Raw genomic sequence first — 14,779 nt, forward strand, 5'->3', positions numbered from 1 at the left:
TGTTAAGGTTTCCTTGCTTTGTCTTAATCTTTCTCCAGCCCAAATGTCATTATTCTTACATCCTTCTGACATTTGATTTTTCTATTTACTGCATTCCTTTTTCAGTATCATGAGACATACAACATTAGCAAATAAATGGACCATCTTACTAAAGAACAACTAAGTTTAAACTATATCTAAGGCATGTGACAGATTAGGATCATTTGTGTGCCTATTGTTATGAGGTTTTAAGTCCCCAAGCAAAGCTCATAGAAAACGCAGGCCAGCCTGCAGGGGTAGTCTCGCTACTTCTCAGCCGGTTACCCTCTTGCAGTGTGCTCAATAAACAGATTTTCCTTGAAGAGGAGGAGGAAAATGAAAACACATGCCAGCTAAAGGTCTTTATGTTCTCTGAAGTTCAGAGACTGACCTGCAATGGTGCTTTTGCTTTTGAATGAGCAGTAATTAGCAGATAGAGAGGCAGCAGGTAGATAGCAGATCCACTGTCTATGTGGCAGCAGAGATCACCTGAGGAGCCCCTGTTAAAGCTGTCATGCTGGAGTGACAAGTTAGGTAGGAGACTCCAGGCAGGGTCCTGTGTTATCTCCATGGATAAACTTCCAGCTATCCATTTTTACTCCAAGAGTATTTATATCATAGCATTAAAAAAAAAACAGTAACTTTTAGGGGCTGGAGGGATGGCTCAGTTGTTAAGAGCACCGGCTACTCTTCCAGAGGACTTGGATTTAATTGTCAGCATCCATATGGTGGCTCACAACCAGCTGTAATGCTCTTTTGGCCTCATATTGTACACATGTGCTGCACAGACATACATCCAAGCAGTATACCCATATACATTAAAAACAGAAGACATGGTAGTTTGAGAGTGTCAGCCATAGGCACAAATATTTGAGCACTTGGTCCCATTGGCGGTGCTTTTTGGGTAGGGTTAGGAGGTGTGGCCTTGCTAGAAGAAATGCCACTGGAGGCTGGTTTGGGGGTTTTATTTGTTTGTTTGCTTGCTTGCTTCCTTTTTTGTATTGGGGGTGTTGTTTGTTGTTTGTTTGTTTGTTTGTTTGGTAGTTTTAGACAGGACCACTTTATGTGGTCCTAGAGTTTGCTGTGTCTAGCCTCTGCCTCTAGAAGTTTTAAAAGCCACACACCCATCTCTGCTCTGTGTCTGCTGTCTGAGATGTGTGCTCTCAGCTTGCTTCCCCAGCCACAGTCCTGCTGCTGCCATGTTCTCTTTATCATTATGAGCCTAGCCCTCTGGAACCATAAGCCAAACTTCCTTCTGTAAGTTGTTGTGGTCACGATGTTCTATCACAGCAATAGAAAGGTACCTTTAAATTTTATAAGTTCCCCTTAAGGGGACAAGGATTCCGTAGGAAGATCAACAGAGTCAACTAACCTGGACCCTTGGGGCTCTCAGAGACTGACCCACCAACCGAAGAACATACACAGGCTGGGCCTAGTCCTCCCTGCTCATATGTAGCAGATGTACACTCTGTCTTCATGTGGGTCCCAAACAACTGGAGCAGGGGCTATTCCAAAAGCTGTTGCCAGCAGTGAGCAGAATGTACAGTGAATAAGTAAAAAAATTAATTAATTAATTAATTAAATCTTTGTAAGGTCATAGATATGTGGCAGCCAGCAGTTCTGGCCAAAGAGGATCAAGCTAACAGAGGAGTGTGCTTTTGTCTGTGTTAGCTTTCAGAAATCCTTTCAGACCTTGAAAGTCGGTGCCCTTATCAGAATGCACCAGCACGGGGACAGGCAATCTTAAGAAACTCCGACTAGCCTCATTCTTACAAAGAGCTTTTGTAGGATAAGGAAAAACTACGATTGATATTTTTCTTTAGAAGCCATTTTCATTATCCTCCAGTCTAAATCTAGGCCAGGATTGAATGCAGAAAAGTACCAGGCCTTTCTTCCTTTGAAGGTCTGGATTAAATTGATACAGTTAGGGGTGCCTTCTTACTGTCCAAGACAAAAAGATCATACATTGAAAAGTCTTCCATCTCTCCTTTGTCTTCTTCTCCAGAACACCATCTGCAGATCCTCCTGTGCTTTCCATCCTCCTTCACGAACAACACAAGGACAACAACAAAAGGACCTCACTCAGCAGTGATGCCTGAGTTCTTCTATCCCATCCTCCCTTTTTAGCAGCCGTGAGGAAGGGACGCCTAGCACACTAGCCAGCTGCACCACTGAGACTCTATCTGACCTTAATGCCCTGTGACCTTGATGAATTCTTCCTGTATTTTTCCAAATTAACTTTATCAAGAAGCAACCAGGAGCAGGGGAAAGCCACACATTTGGTTTAACCTATTGGAGGTGCAGGGGGAAACTCTAAGTTTCCTTTAGAGTCCATTTGGTTCATTAAGTAAAACAATGTTCCAAAGCCAAGATCCCATCATGGAGGTCTGGAATTACCTCCTTAGTCTGATAGAGGAAATGTATTTGTATTAGCCATATCAAATTTCAGTAAGGACACCCAAAAAGCATACATGAGTACATTCACACCTTTTAAGGGGAAAAAAAGACACCTGAGTTAGGTTACCATGGTTGTAGTGGAAGAAAATTACACATGGAACAGGAAAAGGTGACCTGGGATATGTAGCATGGAGGGGAATTGTAAGCTACCCTTGAATTTGAAGTTGTGGCAGTCCTCCTGCCTCATCTTTCTAAATGCTGTATGTACCGTGGTCAGCTCACAGTAATGATTTTTGTGTTGAATGTGTATCCTGCAATTTTGATGGAACTGTCTATTATTTTTTTTGTTATTTTTTTAGAATTTTTCACATATAAAAGATGGTGTTGGACCAGGTGTGATGGTCCATGCCCTCTAATTCTGTGAGTTTGATGTTAGCCAGTGTTGCCTGGTGAAACTCCATCTCAAAAAAGATCATGGTTAGCTAGGCATAGTGGCACAGGCCTTTAATCCCAGCACTCAGAAGGCAGAGGAAAGGGGATCTCTGTGAGTTCTAGGCCAGCCAGGGCCACACAGTGAAACCCTGTCTCAAAAAAACCAACCAAACAAAAAACCCTAAACTAATATTGTCTGTAAATAAAGATTCTTTCTCGTGTTCGGTCATGTTGTCCTCTATTTCTTTTCCTTGCCAGAGTGTTAGAGCTGGGACTTCAAGGATAGCGATGAAGAGCAGGGCCAAGAATGGATGTGCTAATGTTGTAACTGAGATCTTGTTTTGTTTTGTTTTGTTTTTTTGAGACAGGGTTTCTCTGTGTAGCCTTGACTGTCTTGAAACTCATCCTGTAGACCAGGCTGGCTTCAAACTCAGAGAGCCCAAGTTCTGGGACCAAAGGATAATTGTTACTGCTGTTAAAGAGAAAGCGTTCATCCTTTCTCTATGATGTATGTCAACTTTATTACTGTTGAAGCTGTTCCTTCCTAGTCCTAGCTGAACTGGGGAAAGGTGTTGAATTTGAGCAAGGTGCTTTTTCTGCACTGATTGAGAGAAGCCTGATAGAAAGGTTTTTTGTTCATTTTGGTTTTCTTAGTGTGTGTATATATGTGATGAGGGAAGGAGGAACGCTTTAGGTGTGTGGAGTCAGTATTCCCCGTCTACCTTTAGTCCACATACCAACTCTAGATTGGGAAACTTGCATGGCAAGCACTCTTACCTGCGAGCACCCCCAGGTAGTCTTGTAAGTGGCCAGACTGTTGGAACTACTGAGTTTCATCATCACTGACAGCAGAGGGTTGAAGAGTAAAAGGCAGGACATGGGAGGACAGCCACAGAGTTGTTCTCCATTGGAGAAGCCGGCGTTCTGACCTCTGGGTTGTTTTGTAGAGATGGAGGAGAAAATGTGTGTGGCTAGGGAGGTTAGAAAGTTAAACGGTGGGGCTGGAGAGATGCCTCACCTGTTGAGAGCACTGGCTGCTCTTATAGAGGACTCAGGTTTGAAGTTCAGCACCCACGTGGCAGCTCACAGCAACCTGTAACTCCAATTCCATGAGGTCAGATGCCCTCTTCTGGCTTCCATGAACACTGCACCCTTGTGGAACACAGATAGGCACACAGGCAAACCCCTGAAAGACATGAAACAAAATCCATAAAGAAATTTTAAATAGCCGGGCGTGGTGGCGCACGCCTTTAATCCCAGCACTCGGGAGGCAGAGGCAGGCGGATTTCTGAGTTCGAGGCCAGCCTGGTCTACAAAGTGAGTTCCAGGACAGCCAGGGCTATACAGAGAAACCCTGTCTCGAAAAAACCAAAAAAAAAAAAAAAAAAAGAAATTTTAAATAAACTGACCATCATTTTGAAAATACAGGTTTTTTAAAAGTATTTGAACATATTACAACTGAATACAGGTTTGCAGTCTCAAATCTTGGTAAATACAAAGCCAAGAACAAACGTAGTCAAGAGTTGGTGGGTATGGGGGGGTTTATCACCTGCCACAGACAAGAAGCACAGGAGTCATTTTAAAGCATCACTTTTCTTAAACAATTGGAGCATGGGAATCTTACTTAGGGTACCCACATATAGCGGTCAGCCCTAAGTGAGTGTATTTGGAAATGGGCTGACTCCTGTAGAGGTGGAGGCCAGAAGGCATCAGATCCCATCAGTCTGCAGCTACAGACCTTTGTGAGCCTCTATGTGGGTGCTGGGAATTGAACCTGGATCCTTCAGAAGAGTGCCCAGTGCTCTTAACCACCTGCTGTCTCTCCTACCCAATTCATCTTTTTTGTTGTTGTTTTTTTTGTTTTTCGAGACAGGGTTTCTCTGTATAGCCCTGGCTGTCCTGGAACTCACTCTGTAGACCAGGCTGGTCTCAAACTCAGAAATCCTCCTGCCTCTGCCTCCCAAGTGCTGGGATTACAGGCATGCACCACCACTGCCTTTTTTTTTTTTAAGCCTAGGTTCCATTTAACTAGGTTGGTATTGAACTCATGATATAGTCAAAGATAACCTTAAATTCATGATCCATCTCTGCATCTCAGTTTCTGGGATTAGAGAGGGGTGTGTGTGTGTGTGTGTGTGTGTGTGTGTGTGTGGTGTAAATGTTTTCTTATATATGTTTGTGTCTTAGTCACTGTTCTGATGCTGTGAAGAGACCAAGCAACTCTTAAAAAAGAAAGCTGTTTTTATTTTTTGAGACAGGGCTTCTCTGTGTAGTCCTGGCTGTCCTGGAACTCACTCTGTAGACCAGGCTGGCCTCGAACTCAGAGATCTTCCTGCCTCTCCCTGTCATGTGCCACCACACACAGCTAACTTAAGTTTCCTATGTTGTGTTACTGGAGATTGAACCTATGGCTTTGTGCATGCTAGGCAAACAGTCATCTGTTGAGCTGCAGCCCAGTCTGCTTAATATTTATGTTTGGGAAATGCTATTTTTGTTTGAGGTTGGTCTTTGTAGCCCAGGCAGGCTTCGAAGTCTACGCTACTCTTAGCATCTCGAATGCTAGAGTGTCAAGTTGCATCTGGCTTCTTGCTTTGTTAGTATTCCCTTCTCCTCTTCTCTGAGTATCGCTCAGTTTTTATGTTAGGGAGTCATTTATGTTTTTAAATATAATTCGAATTTTTTTACTTATTTTTCTTGTGCTTTACAGAAAGAAGGCCTTTCTAAATTCAACAAGATTTATGAATTTGACTATCATCTGTATGGCCAGGTAAGTGCTGAAGTGTTTCCATCATAAAGCTGACATAAAAGACAGGCATGGCAGCTAGCCTATGATAATCCTAGCATTTGAGAAGCTGAGGCAGGAGGGTTATTTTTAACTTGTAACCTAGCCAGATGTCTTAGTTAGGGTTACTATTGATGTGATGAAACACCATGACCAAAGCAACGTCAGGAAGAAAGGGTTTATTCAGGTTAGCTTCCATATCACAGTTTATCATCAAAGGAAGTCAGGATAATTACTCAGGGAGAGCAGGAACCTCGAGACAGGTGTTGATGCAAAGACCATGGAGGAGTGTGGCTTACTGGCTTGCTTATCAGCCTGCTTTCTTATAGAAGCCAAGACCAACGGCCCAAGGGTGGCACCACCCAGAATGGACTGAGACCTCCCCATCAGTCACTAATTAAGAAAATGACTCACAGCTGGATCCTCTGACCTTTAACCCCCAAGAGTTTTTGTTATTAATAAAAAGTGGTAGCGCGACTGGGCTTTGGTGGTTAGTGGCGTGCCCTTTAATCCCAGCACTTGGGATACAGAGATAGGCAGATCTCTGTGAGTTCGAGGCCAGCCTCATACCATACGAAGGGCCAGGACAGCCAGGACCATAGAGAGACAAACCTTAAATAAACATGGAGAAAGAGTATGAACGATGGCTATGTCAGCATGGTTTTGGTTTTGCCAAGTTACAATTAGTTCCTTTCTTCTCCATCAATTGTATTTGTTCTTAGTTCTGTTCGTTGTTATTTTCTTTTCCTTTGAATGATTTGTCAAAGTACAACTACAGAAAGACTAACTTCAGTTTTGTTGTTATTCAGAATGTTACAATGGTAATGACTTCAGTCTCTGGACATTTGCTGGCTCATGACTTCCAGATGCAGTTTCGGAAATGGTCAGTATAATTAGTAAGGAAATAAGTTGTGACAAATATTATAGGGATTTTGAAGTATGTTGATCTTACCATGTCATTTATAGTAATTTGTAAATACTAATTTATAATACTAGAATTACCTAAGGTTATATGACCTGCTCTAAGTTTTTTATCATACTTTTAGAATCAACACTCACTCCTTTCAGTGCAACCTGGATTGCATTTATTCTATTGCATATGTGCATAAATAGATTCCAGAGTTTCTTCTCTGCATCTCCTATTAATCTGCTTGGAGGAGTGGACAGTGCACTATAGAAAGTCATAGCTTTTAATCCTCCTTTTCTCTCTCTTTTGAGACATGGTCTTTCTCCAGTCTTCCTGACTCATCTTTCCAAGCCGACACCTGGCATGTGGTACCACGCCTAGCTTTATTTGTTGCTGGGTTTTGCTGGTGTTGCTTTTTTGGATTTTGTTTTGGTTTGTTTTTGAGTCATGGTCTGTTATTCTGCTCAGGCTGTGATTCTTCTGCTTCAGTCTTCTGAGCAGCGTCTGTGTTCCCAGCTTCTCTAGGCCATGTCCTGTGGGCGGGCCATGCTGGTAAAGGCCTTTGTGGTTTTGTTTCTGTTTTAGGCAGAGCTGCAATCCCCTTGTCCTCTTTGAAGCAGAAATTGAAAAGTATTGCCCAGAAAATTTTATAGATATCAAGGTAAGATCTTTGGACAATATGGGACCCTGAGATTGAAACAGCCAGAAGTCACTGGACTGGCTGATTTCTGTTTTTAATGCATTGGAAATTTCCACCAACCTCAGTATATAAAATTAATTGATTGTTTGTTTGTTTGAGATAGAGTCTCACTATGTAAACTTGCCTAGCTGGAATGCACTAACTAGGTAGACCAGACTAACCTTGAACTCATAGAAATACCCTTGCTGCTGCTGGGATTACAGGTGTACACCATCATGCCCAAACAGTATCATGCCTTTAAAACATCCCACCTATTACATAAATGAAGTGTTTTGTTTCAAAGACAGGGTCTTGCCACGTAGCCCAGGTTGGCCTCGCCTTGCACAGATGCTCTTTTTGAACTCTCAAGTGCTGAGCCATCACCCCAGTCTAAACTCAGTATCCAGAGAACTAAATGAAGCCTTTAAAAATGAAACTCAAGGAATAAATATTACTGAATTGTTCACTCCAGCTCCCACCTCACCCTTCGGTAAACTACAGAAGCTTCAAAGTAAGATGGGGCGATGTGAACTCACATCTCTTCCAAGGGAGAGAGGGGGAAGAAGAATCATTGCAAGGTCAAGGCCAGTGAGCACTACTTAGCAAGTCCTTGTCTTAGAAAAAGTTACCAAATATAATTTCTTGCTTAAAAGTTAATTGTCATGAAGCAAAGGCCAGCAGATCTCTCAGTTTGAGACCAGCCTGGTTTATATAGCAAGTTCCAGGCCAATCAGGACTACATCATGAGACCCTGTCTCAGCCCAGCAAAAGCCTGGTGACCTATGTTCACTGCCAGGAACCAGCGTAGAAGTGGAAAGAGGGCTGGAGGTGGCTCAGTGCTGAAAAGTGTTTTCTGTTCTTCCAAAGGACCCAAGTTCAGTCCCTAGCACTCAGATGGGCAGCTCTCAAGTACCTGTAACTCCTCCTCCAAGGGCTCAAACATCCTCTTCTGGCCTCTGAAGGCACCCACACACCTGTGGTATATACTCACACGGAAACACACACATATCCACAAATGAAAAGCATATTGAAAAAAAAAAATACTGGCCAGAAGAGAGGGCTCTATAGTTACTCTGCAATTCTCCTCTTTGAGTAAACTTGGCTTCAGTTCCTAGCACACACGTCAGACAGCACACAACCCCCTGTACTCCAGCTCTAGGGAACCCAGTGCCTCTTGCCTCTTCCAGTAGCTACATTCAAATGCACATGTCCCAAACACTAAATATGCACATATACACATAATTAAAAATATTAAAAATTTTAAAATATTTTAAGGTGAAAGGACAGAACTGAGTTTGTGAAGTCCTATGATATCCACATGCCCTCCCCCACACAATAATAATAATAATACAATAACAATAATAAATAGGAGTGGACGGGTAAATGACCAGTTAAAGGCATTTCCCACTTTGTTCTGCTAAGTGGGAAAGTTTGTTAGAATGAAACTCAGGGAGCAAGCCTGGGAATGAGCTAGGTTTGTAGAGTGCGTTCCTAGTGTGCATGAAGCCTTGGGTTAATCTTTATACTGTATAAACCAGGTGTGGCAGCACACACCTGTAATCTCAGCACTGAGGAGATGGAGCCAGAGAAGCCAGAGATGATGTCTGTCAACCAGGTAGCAAGTTCAGGGCCAGCCTGAGCTTCATGAGACCCTTCCTGGGGAAGGGAAGAGGAAGAATTTACTCAGTGACTCCGAAACCTGATCTGAACGTGACCAGAACCACTGATGCTGGAAGGGTTTTAGAGCTGAGTTCTGCATTTCACTCTGTTGACAAAGTTATATGAAACCCCCAGTCTTCTGTGCACACACAGGTCTGGAGGATTGTACCAGACACTGTACCATGAATAATTTTCTCTGTTCCCCCACCCTTGCAAAATTTGAATACTCCAGTGATGACGCTCAGTCAGATTTCCTGATGGACGCTTTTGCTGTTTTGTTCTTGTTTTTGAGGTTTTTGTTTGTTTGTGTTTCATTTTTGAAGCATGGTTTCACTCTGTAGCCCAGGCTGGTCTGAACCTCACAGTGATCTACTTCAGCTTCCCTAATGCTGAGATTGCAGACCTGGGCTCTGTTGCCTGGCGAGAAGTCAGAAGAGGCTGTCAGGTCACCTAGAAGTGGAGTTCCAGATGCTTGTGAGCTGCCACGTGCTCCTCAGGAAGAGCAGCCGCTGAGCCTCCTAAGTCAGATTCTTTAGTGTAAAGGAACCAAGTAATTTCCCTTCTTTCTGTGCTCATTGTGCTTCCTCCCCGTGACTTCAGAAAACTCTAGAACGAGAGACACATCATTGTCAGGCCCTGGTGATCTGGACGGACTGTGACAGGGAAGGTGAGAACATCGGTTTTGAGATTATCCACGTATGCAAGGCTGGTGAGTCTACTCCTGAGCTTTTCTGCTGGAGGGCGGGAGGGTGTGTGTGTGTGTGTGTGTATATGGGTGTGTGTATGTGTATGTGTGTGTGTGTGTGTGTGTGTGTGTGTGTGTGTGTGAGAGTCTTAGGGTTTTATTGTCGTGCACGTGGTAGCATGCAGGCAGACATAATGCTGGATTAAAAAGCTGAGTGTTTCTACACTTTGATCCTCAGGCAGCAGAAGGGCAGACTGTCACACTAGGCCTAGCTTGAGCAGATGAGACCTCAAAGCCCTCCTCCACAGTGACACACTTCCTCTTAGAAGGCCACACCTCCTAATAGTGCCACTTTCTATGGGCCAAGCATCATTCAAACACACAAGCCTATGGGGGTTATTCCTATTCCAGCAACCATGGGGTCTTTTTTTTTGGGGGGGGGGTGACATTCAAGACAGGGTTTCTCTGTGTAGTCCTGGCTGTCCTGGCACTCACTTTGTAGACCAGGCTGGCCTCGAACTCAGAAATACACCTGCCTCTGCCTCCTGAGTACTGGGATCAAAGGTGTGCGCCACCACTGCCTGGCAACCACAGGGCCTTTAAGTGGGCTACAGTCAAGTTTCTCCATATACAGTTCCTCTTGAACCATTCACAGAATCACACGTAGATGTACACATACGCATAATTAAAAACAGTAATAATCATTTTTGTTGTTGGGTTTTTTTTGTTGGTTTTTGTTTGTTTAGTTTTTTTGAGACAGAGTTTCTCTTTGTACCCTTGGATGTCCTAGAACTCACTCTGTAGACCAGGCTGGCCTCAAACTCAAAGATCCACCTGCCTCTGTCTCCCAAGTGCTGGGATTAAAGGCGTGCGCCACCACTGCTCAGCTATAATGAATTTTTTAAAGTTCCTCTTTTTAATTTCTCATATTCTTTTTATGGTATGTGACTTAAGTTTTTGGAGCAGAAGTTTAGTGCTAGGAGTGTTTCCTGTCAGGCCAGTGAGGCGGCTCGTCAGGAAGCATTGTCCTCTACGCATGTGTGACATGCATGCACATATGTGCAGACACACCGAATAAATAAGTAAATATGAAAAGGTTAGGAAGGAGAGGCGTGATTGTACACACTTTAACCTTAATGTACAGGAGGCAGAGACAGACAAGTCTCTGAGTTCAAGGCCAGCCTGGAAGACATAGAGCACTTCAGGCTAGCCAAGGCTACATAGTGAGACCCTGTGTCCAAAAAAAAAAAAAAAAAAATACAAAGGTACTTGGACCTGGAAAGATGACTCAGTAGTTAATTACACTGGCTGCTCTTTCAGAGGGCCCAGGTTTGGTTCTTAATATCTACGTGGTGGTTCATAGCCAAGTGAAATTCCAGTTCTGGGGAATCTGATACCTTCTTCTGACCTCTGAAAGTACCAGGAGTACATATGGGGTGTGTGTGTGTGTGTGTGTGTGTGTGTGTGTGTATGTGGCATGTGTAAGTGAATTTAATTAGGTTTTTTTTTCATTTTTTAATTAGGTATTTTCTTCATTTACATTTCAAATGCTATCCCAAAAGTCCCCCATACCCACCCCACCCCCCCCTTAATTAGTTTTTACAGGGTTAATGACTTTAAGTAACTGAGAAGTGGTGAGAAGCCTATCTCTGCCTTAAATAATACGTTTTAATTTTCCCTAAAGAAAAGACCCTTAAAGAGTTTATGTCTGAATCCATAAAAGTCCTGAGAGTTCTAATCTATGAACTTTAAAGGAAAATGCATGTCCTATATTCTTTCCTGGAGAAACATAAAATTCCCCCAGTAGAACCTTTCATTGGACCAGCAAGATTGTTCAGCAAGTGAAGACATTTATCATAAAACCTTGGCAACCTGAGTTCAATCCCCAGGCCCCACACAAAAGGGGAAGAAGAGAACTGGCTCTATAAGCTTGTCCTCTGACCTCCTGAATGCCATAGTACATACACCATAGGCTGCACCATAATATTTACAATTTTATTATTTTTATCTTTGTCTCTCCAGCCTCCCCTCCCCAAAATTATAAGAGATCCTTTAACTCTCCAAGTTGTTGGGTTTTTTCCTAAATTTAAGCCAAAAGATTCAAATAAGATTTAAGTCTCAAAAGGTTCACCTAAAGGATCTCACTGTTATTTCTTTTTTCTTTTTGTTTTTTTTTTCTTTCATTTATTTATTCTCTTTACATCCCAATACCCGCCCCTCCTCTCCTCCAAGACCTCCAGTGTAGCTCCTCCCCCCTTCCCCCATCACCTAGGTATCACTCATCCTGGCACATCAAGTCGCTTCAGTACTTGGTCCATCATCTCCCACTGAGGCCAGACAAGTTAGGGGAACAGGTCCTACAGTTATTTCTGACAAGACTTAAAGGTTATAATACCCTTTCTCTCTTTGTTATTTGTATTCCATTCATTTCAACTAATGGGTGAGAGGCAAACTAGCTCCTTGTACTGATTTGCCTAAATGTGGCGGTGGTTTGCTTTTGTGCGGAGATGCAGTTATGATTAAGTTTGGCATCTGTGCTTCTGTGTCTTCTGCAGTAAAACCCAATCTACGGGTGCTGAGAGCCCGCTTCTCTGAGATCACGCCACACGCCGTCAGAACAGCCTGTGAAAACCTAACTGAGCCTGACCAGAGAGTGAGTGACGCAGTGGACGTGAGGCAAGAGCTGGACCTGAGGATCGGTGAGGAGCCACACTGGGCTGCCCGGCACCCAGGGCACCTGGGTGTTAAATTATGGAGCCAACACAGCTTCATAGATTATGGCTTCCTTGTCCCTTCCTTCCTTTCTCTGCTCTCCTTTCCCAGGAGCTGCCTTCACAAGGTTCCAGACCCTGCGGCTCCAGAGGATCTTCCCTGAGGTGCTGGCAGAGCAGCTCATCAGCTACGGCAGTTGCCAGTTCCCAACACTGGGGTTTGTGGTGGAGAGGTTCAAGGCCATTCAGGCTTTTGTGCCAGAAGTCTTCCACAAAATTAAAGGTAAAGAAAGCCCAAGGTTTACAGAGTGCTGTAGGGTCTGTGTGCCTCTGGAAGACAAGGGGGCTGCAGAGCTTAAGTAAAGGCATGGTTATTGTCCCGCCTTGCTGCCCTGTACCTGCCCATATGCAGAATACGGAAAGGGCCCTTATGTCCAGACCCCTTTATTTATTCATTGTGACAAACCATTTTTCATTTGTCATGGCTTCTCTCAGACTATCTCTGTTTGTTTACAGTAACTCATGACCACAAAGATGGGACCGTAGAGTTCAACTGGAAACGATACCGTCTCTTTAACCACACAGCTTGTCTTGTCCTTTATCAGTTGTGCATGGAGGTAAGGAGTTCTCTGAGAGCAGTCATCTAGGAAGCATTCTCCCCAGCTCTCTTTCCTGTTAGCAGAGGTGAGCCTGCCCTGTTCCCCGCTGAACTGTGCTTGCTTGTTGGATTAGAGTATACACTCTGAAAACCTGCAGGGTAGCTCAGTGCCTGCTGCTGCTGCATCTGAAACCCTGAAGAAAATCTCTGGTGGGAAACAGATGGTGGAAGAAGAAAAAAGTGTGTATGTGTGTGTGTTCTCTGTGTTTTGGTTGGAAGAGGTACTTCACAGCACTTGATCTAGCCTGGCCACTGAGAAGCGGGGTCTTCACTCAAAGGCCGTCCTTGTGGAGTCTGAGATTGCACCCCACTAGACTCCTAGCCTGAGGCCTGAGCACTAACAGTCACCACAGGAGCTTGTCAAGTCTCCATCCTAAGGGAGAGACTGCAGTAGGGAACACCTGATTTGTGAGGCAGCAGTAGACCCTGATGTAATAACAAGGGATGCTGGGTAGAATGGTGCATGCACTTGGAGGGTAGGTGTGGGAGGAATTTGAGTCTAACCTAGGCTACATGAAACCAAGTCTTTAAAACAAAGAAAAAAAATTTTTTTAAAGATTTATTTATTTATTTATTATATGTAAGTACACTGTGGCTGTCTCCAGACACTCCAGAAGAGGGAGTCAGATTTCATTACGGATGGTTGTGAGCCACCATGTGGTTGCTGGGATTTGAACTCCGGACCTTCGGAAGAGCAGTCGGGTGCTCTTACCCACTGAGCCATCTCACCAGCCCCAACAAAGAAAAATTTTAAGTAGAACTTTTTTTTTTAAAGACAGGGTTCTCTGTGTAGCCCTGGCTGTCCTGGAACTCACTCTGTAGACCAGGCTGGCCTCAAACTCAGAAATCCGCCTGCCTCTGCCTCCCAAGTGCTGGGATTAAAGGCGTGTACCACCACGCCCGGCTAAGTTGAACTTTTAAATAAAATCAGAAATTGTAGAAGTGAGTGGCTGCTCTCACCAGAGGTGAGGGTTAGCTGGCTAAGTGCACTCAGAGCCTGGACTCTGGGTCTGGGGAGGAACTGAAACGTTTGCTCCAAGCTCCTTCCACTGCTCATGTGAGGAGGTGAAATGACAAACAAAGGAGGTCATTTTGGAAAATGATAAAGGTCAGGGCAAAAATACAAGGAAAAGTCCTAGACTGTGGCGTGAGGTAGTGTGAGGGCTATTGTGGATGATTGAGCGTGACGTTGAGCATCTGAAGTCTATCCCGAGGACCCACACACTGCACATCGTCCTCTGACCTCCATATATGCGTATGGCAAGCGCATGTCACCTTCACACATACACTATGAATAAATTATGGAATGATAAACACTTGTACTTCTAATTGGCTATAATGGCAACTAAGTAGCAGGTGACAGATTTTTGAGCTCCTTGAAAGGAACCACTAGTTCCCATTCTATTGGGAAAGAGAAATTTGGAATTTGAACGAATCTCCTCATTAGCAAACCATTTAAGTTTTGTGCCAGCAACAGAGTCTTTGCAAAGAAAGCTTTGCAGTTTGTATTGTACGATTTTTGCTGCTTATATGTCAAGTATGAAGGTGCATGATGTTAGGGATGGAACCCCCGTGGAACATGCTGACTTACACCCTCAGCACTAATAGCCTAAATTTTAAAAGTTAAAAAAAATGTAACGGAGTGTGTTTGGGTAGGAGGCTTTGCTCAGGTGCACGCCCAGACTGGGATTTCATCAGTCCAGACCATGAACTTAAATTAAAGACTTGTGACAATGTCTCTCATTCTTGACTTGAGTGAGAAGGAAGTGGCAGCATCCACTCCGTAATCCACGCACAAAATGAGTGACATTGCATGGGGCGCTTCCCTGGTTCAGATAGTAGGGGGCTTGA

At 43.8% G+C, this 14,779-nt stretch overlaps 1 protein-coding gene across 1 annotated transcript in view; it reads left to right on the forward strand.

Annotated features, from left to right (window-relative positions):
* Top3a (DNA topoisomerase III alpha) overlaps positions 1–14,779 on the forward strand; it is a 36,734-nt gene that overhangs the window by 7,006 nt on the left and 14,949 nt on the right. Inside the window, exons 2-8 of the mRNA XM_021177566.3 lie at positions 5,555–5,614; positions 6,439–6,512; positions 7,122–7,197; positions 9,475–9,583; positions 12,115–12,258; positions 12,383–12,553; positions 12,787–12,887. Coding sequence (XP_021033225.1) covers positions 5,555–5,614; positions 6,439–6,512; positions 7,122–7,197; positions 9,475–9,583; positions 12,115–12,258; positions 12,383–12,553; positions 12,787–12,887 — 735 coding nt within the window. The remainder of the gene's footprint in view (positions 1–5,554; positions 5,615–6,438; positions 6,513–7,121; positions 7,198–9,474; positions 9,584–12,114; positions 12,259–12,382; positions 12,554–12,786; positions 12,888–14,779) is intronic.

This window comes from Mus caroli, unplaced genomic scaffold (assembly GCF_978045245.1).
Source record: "Mus caroli unplaced genomic scaffold, Mus_caroli_1 scaffold_13, whole genome shotgun sequence".
NCBI lineage: Eukaryota > Metazoa > Chordata > Mammalia > Rodentia > Muridae > Mus > Mus caroli.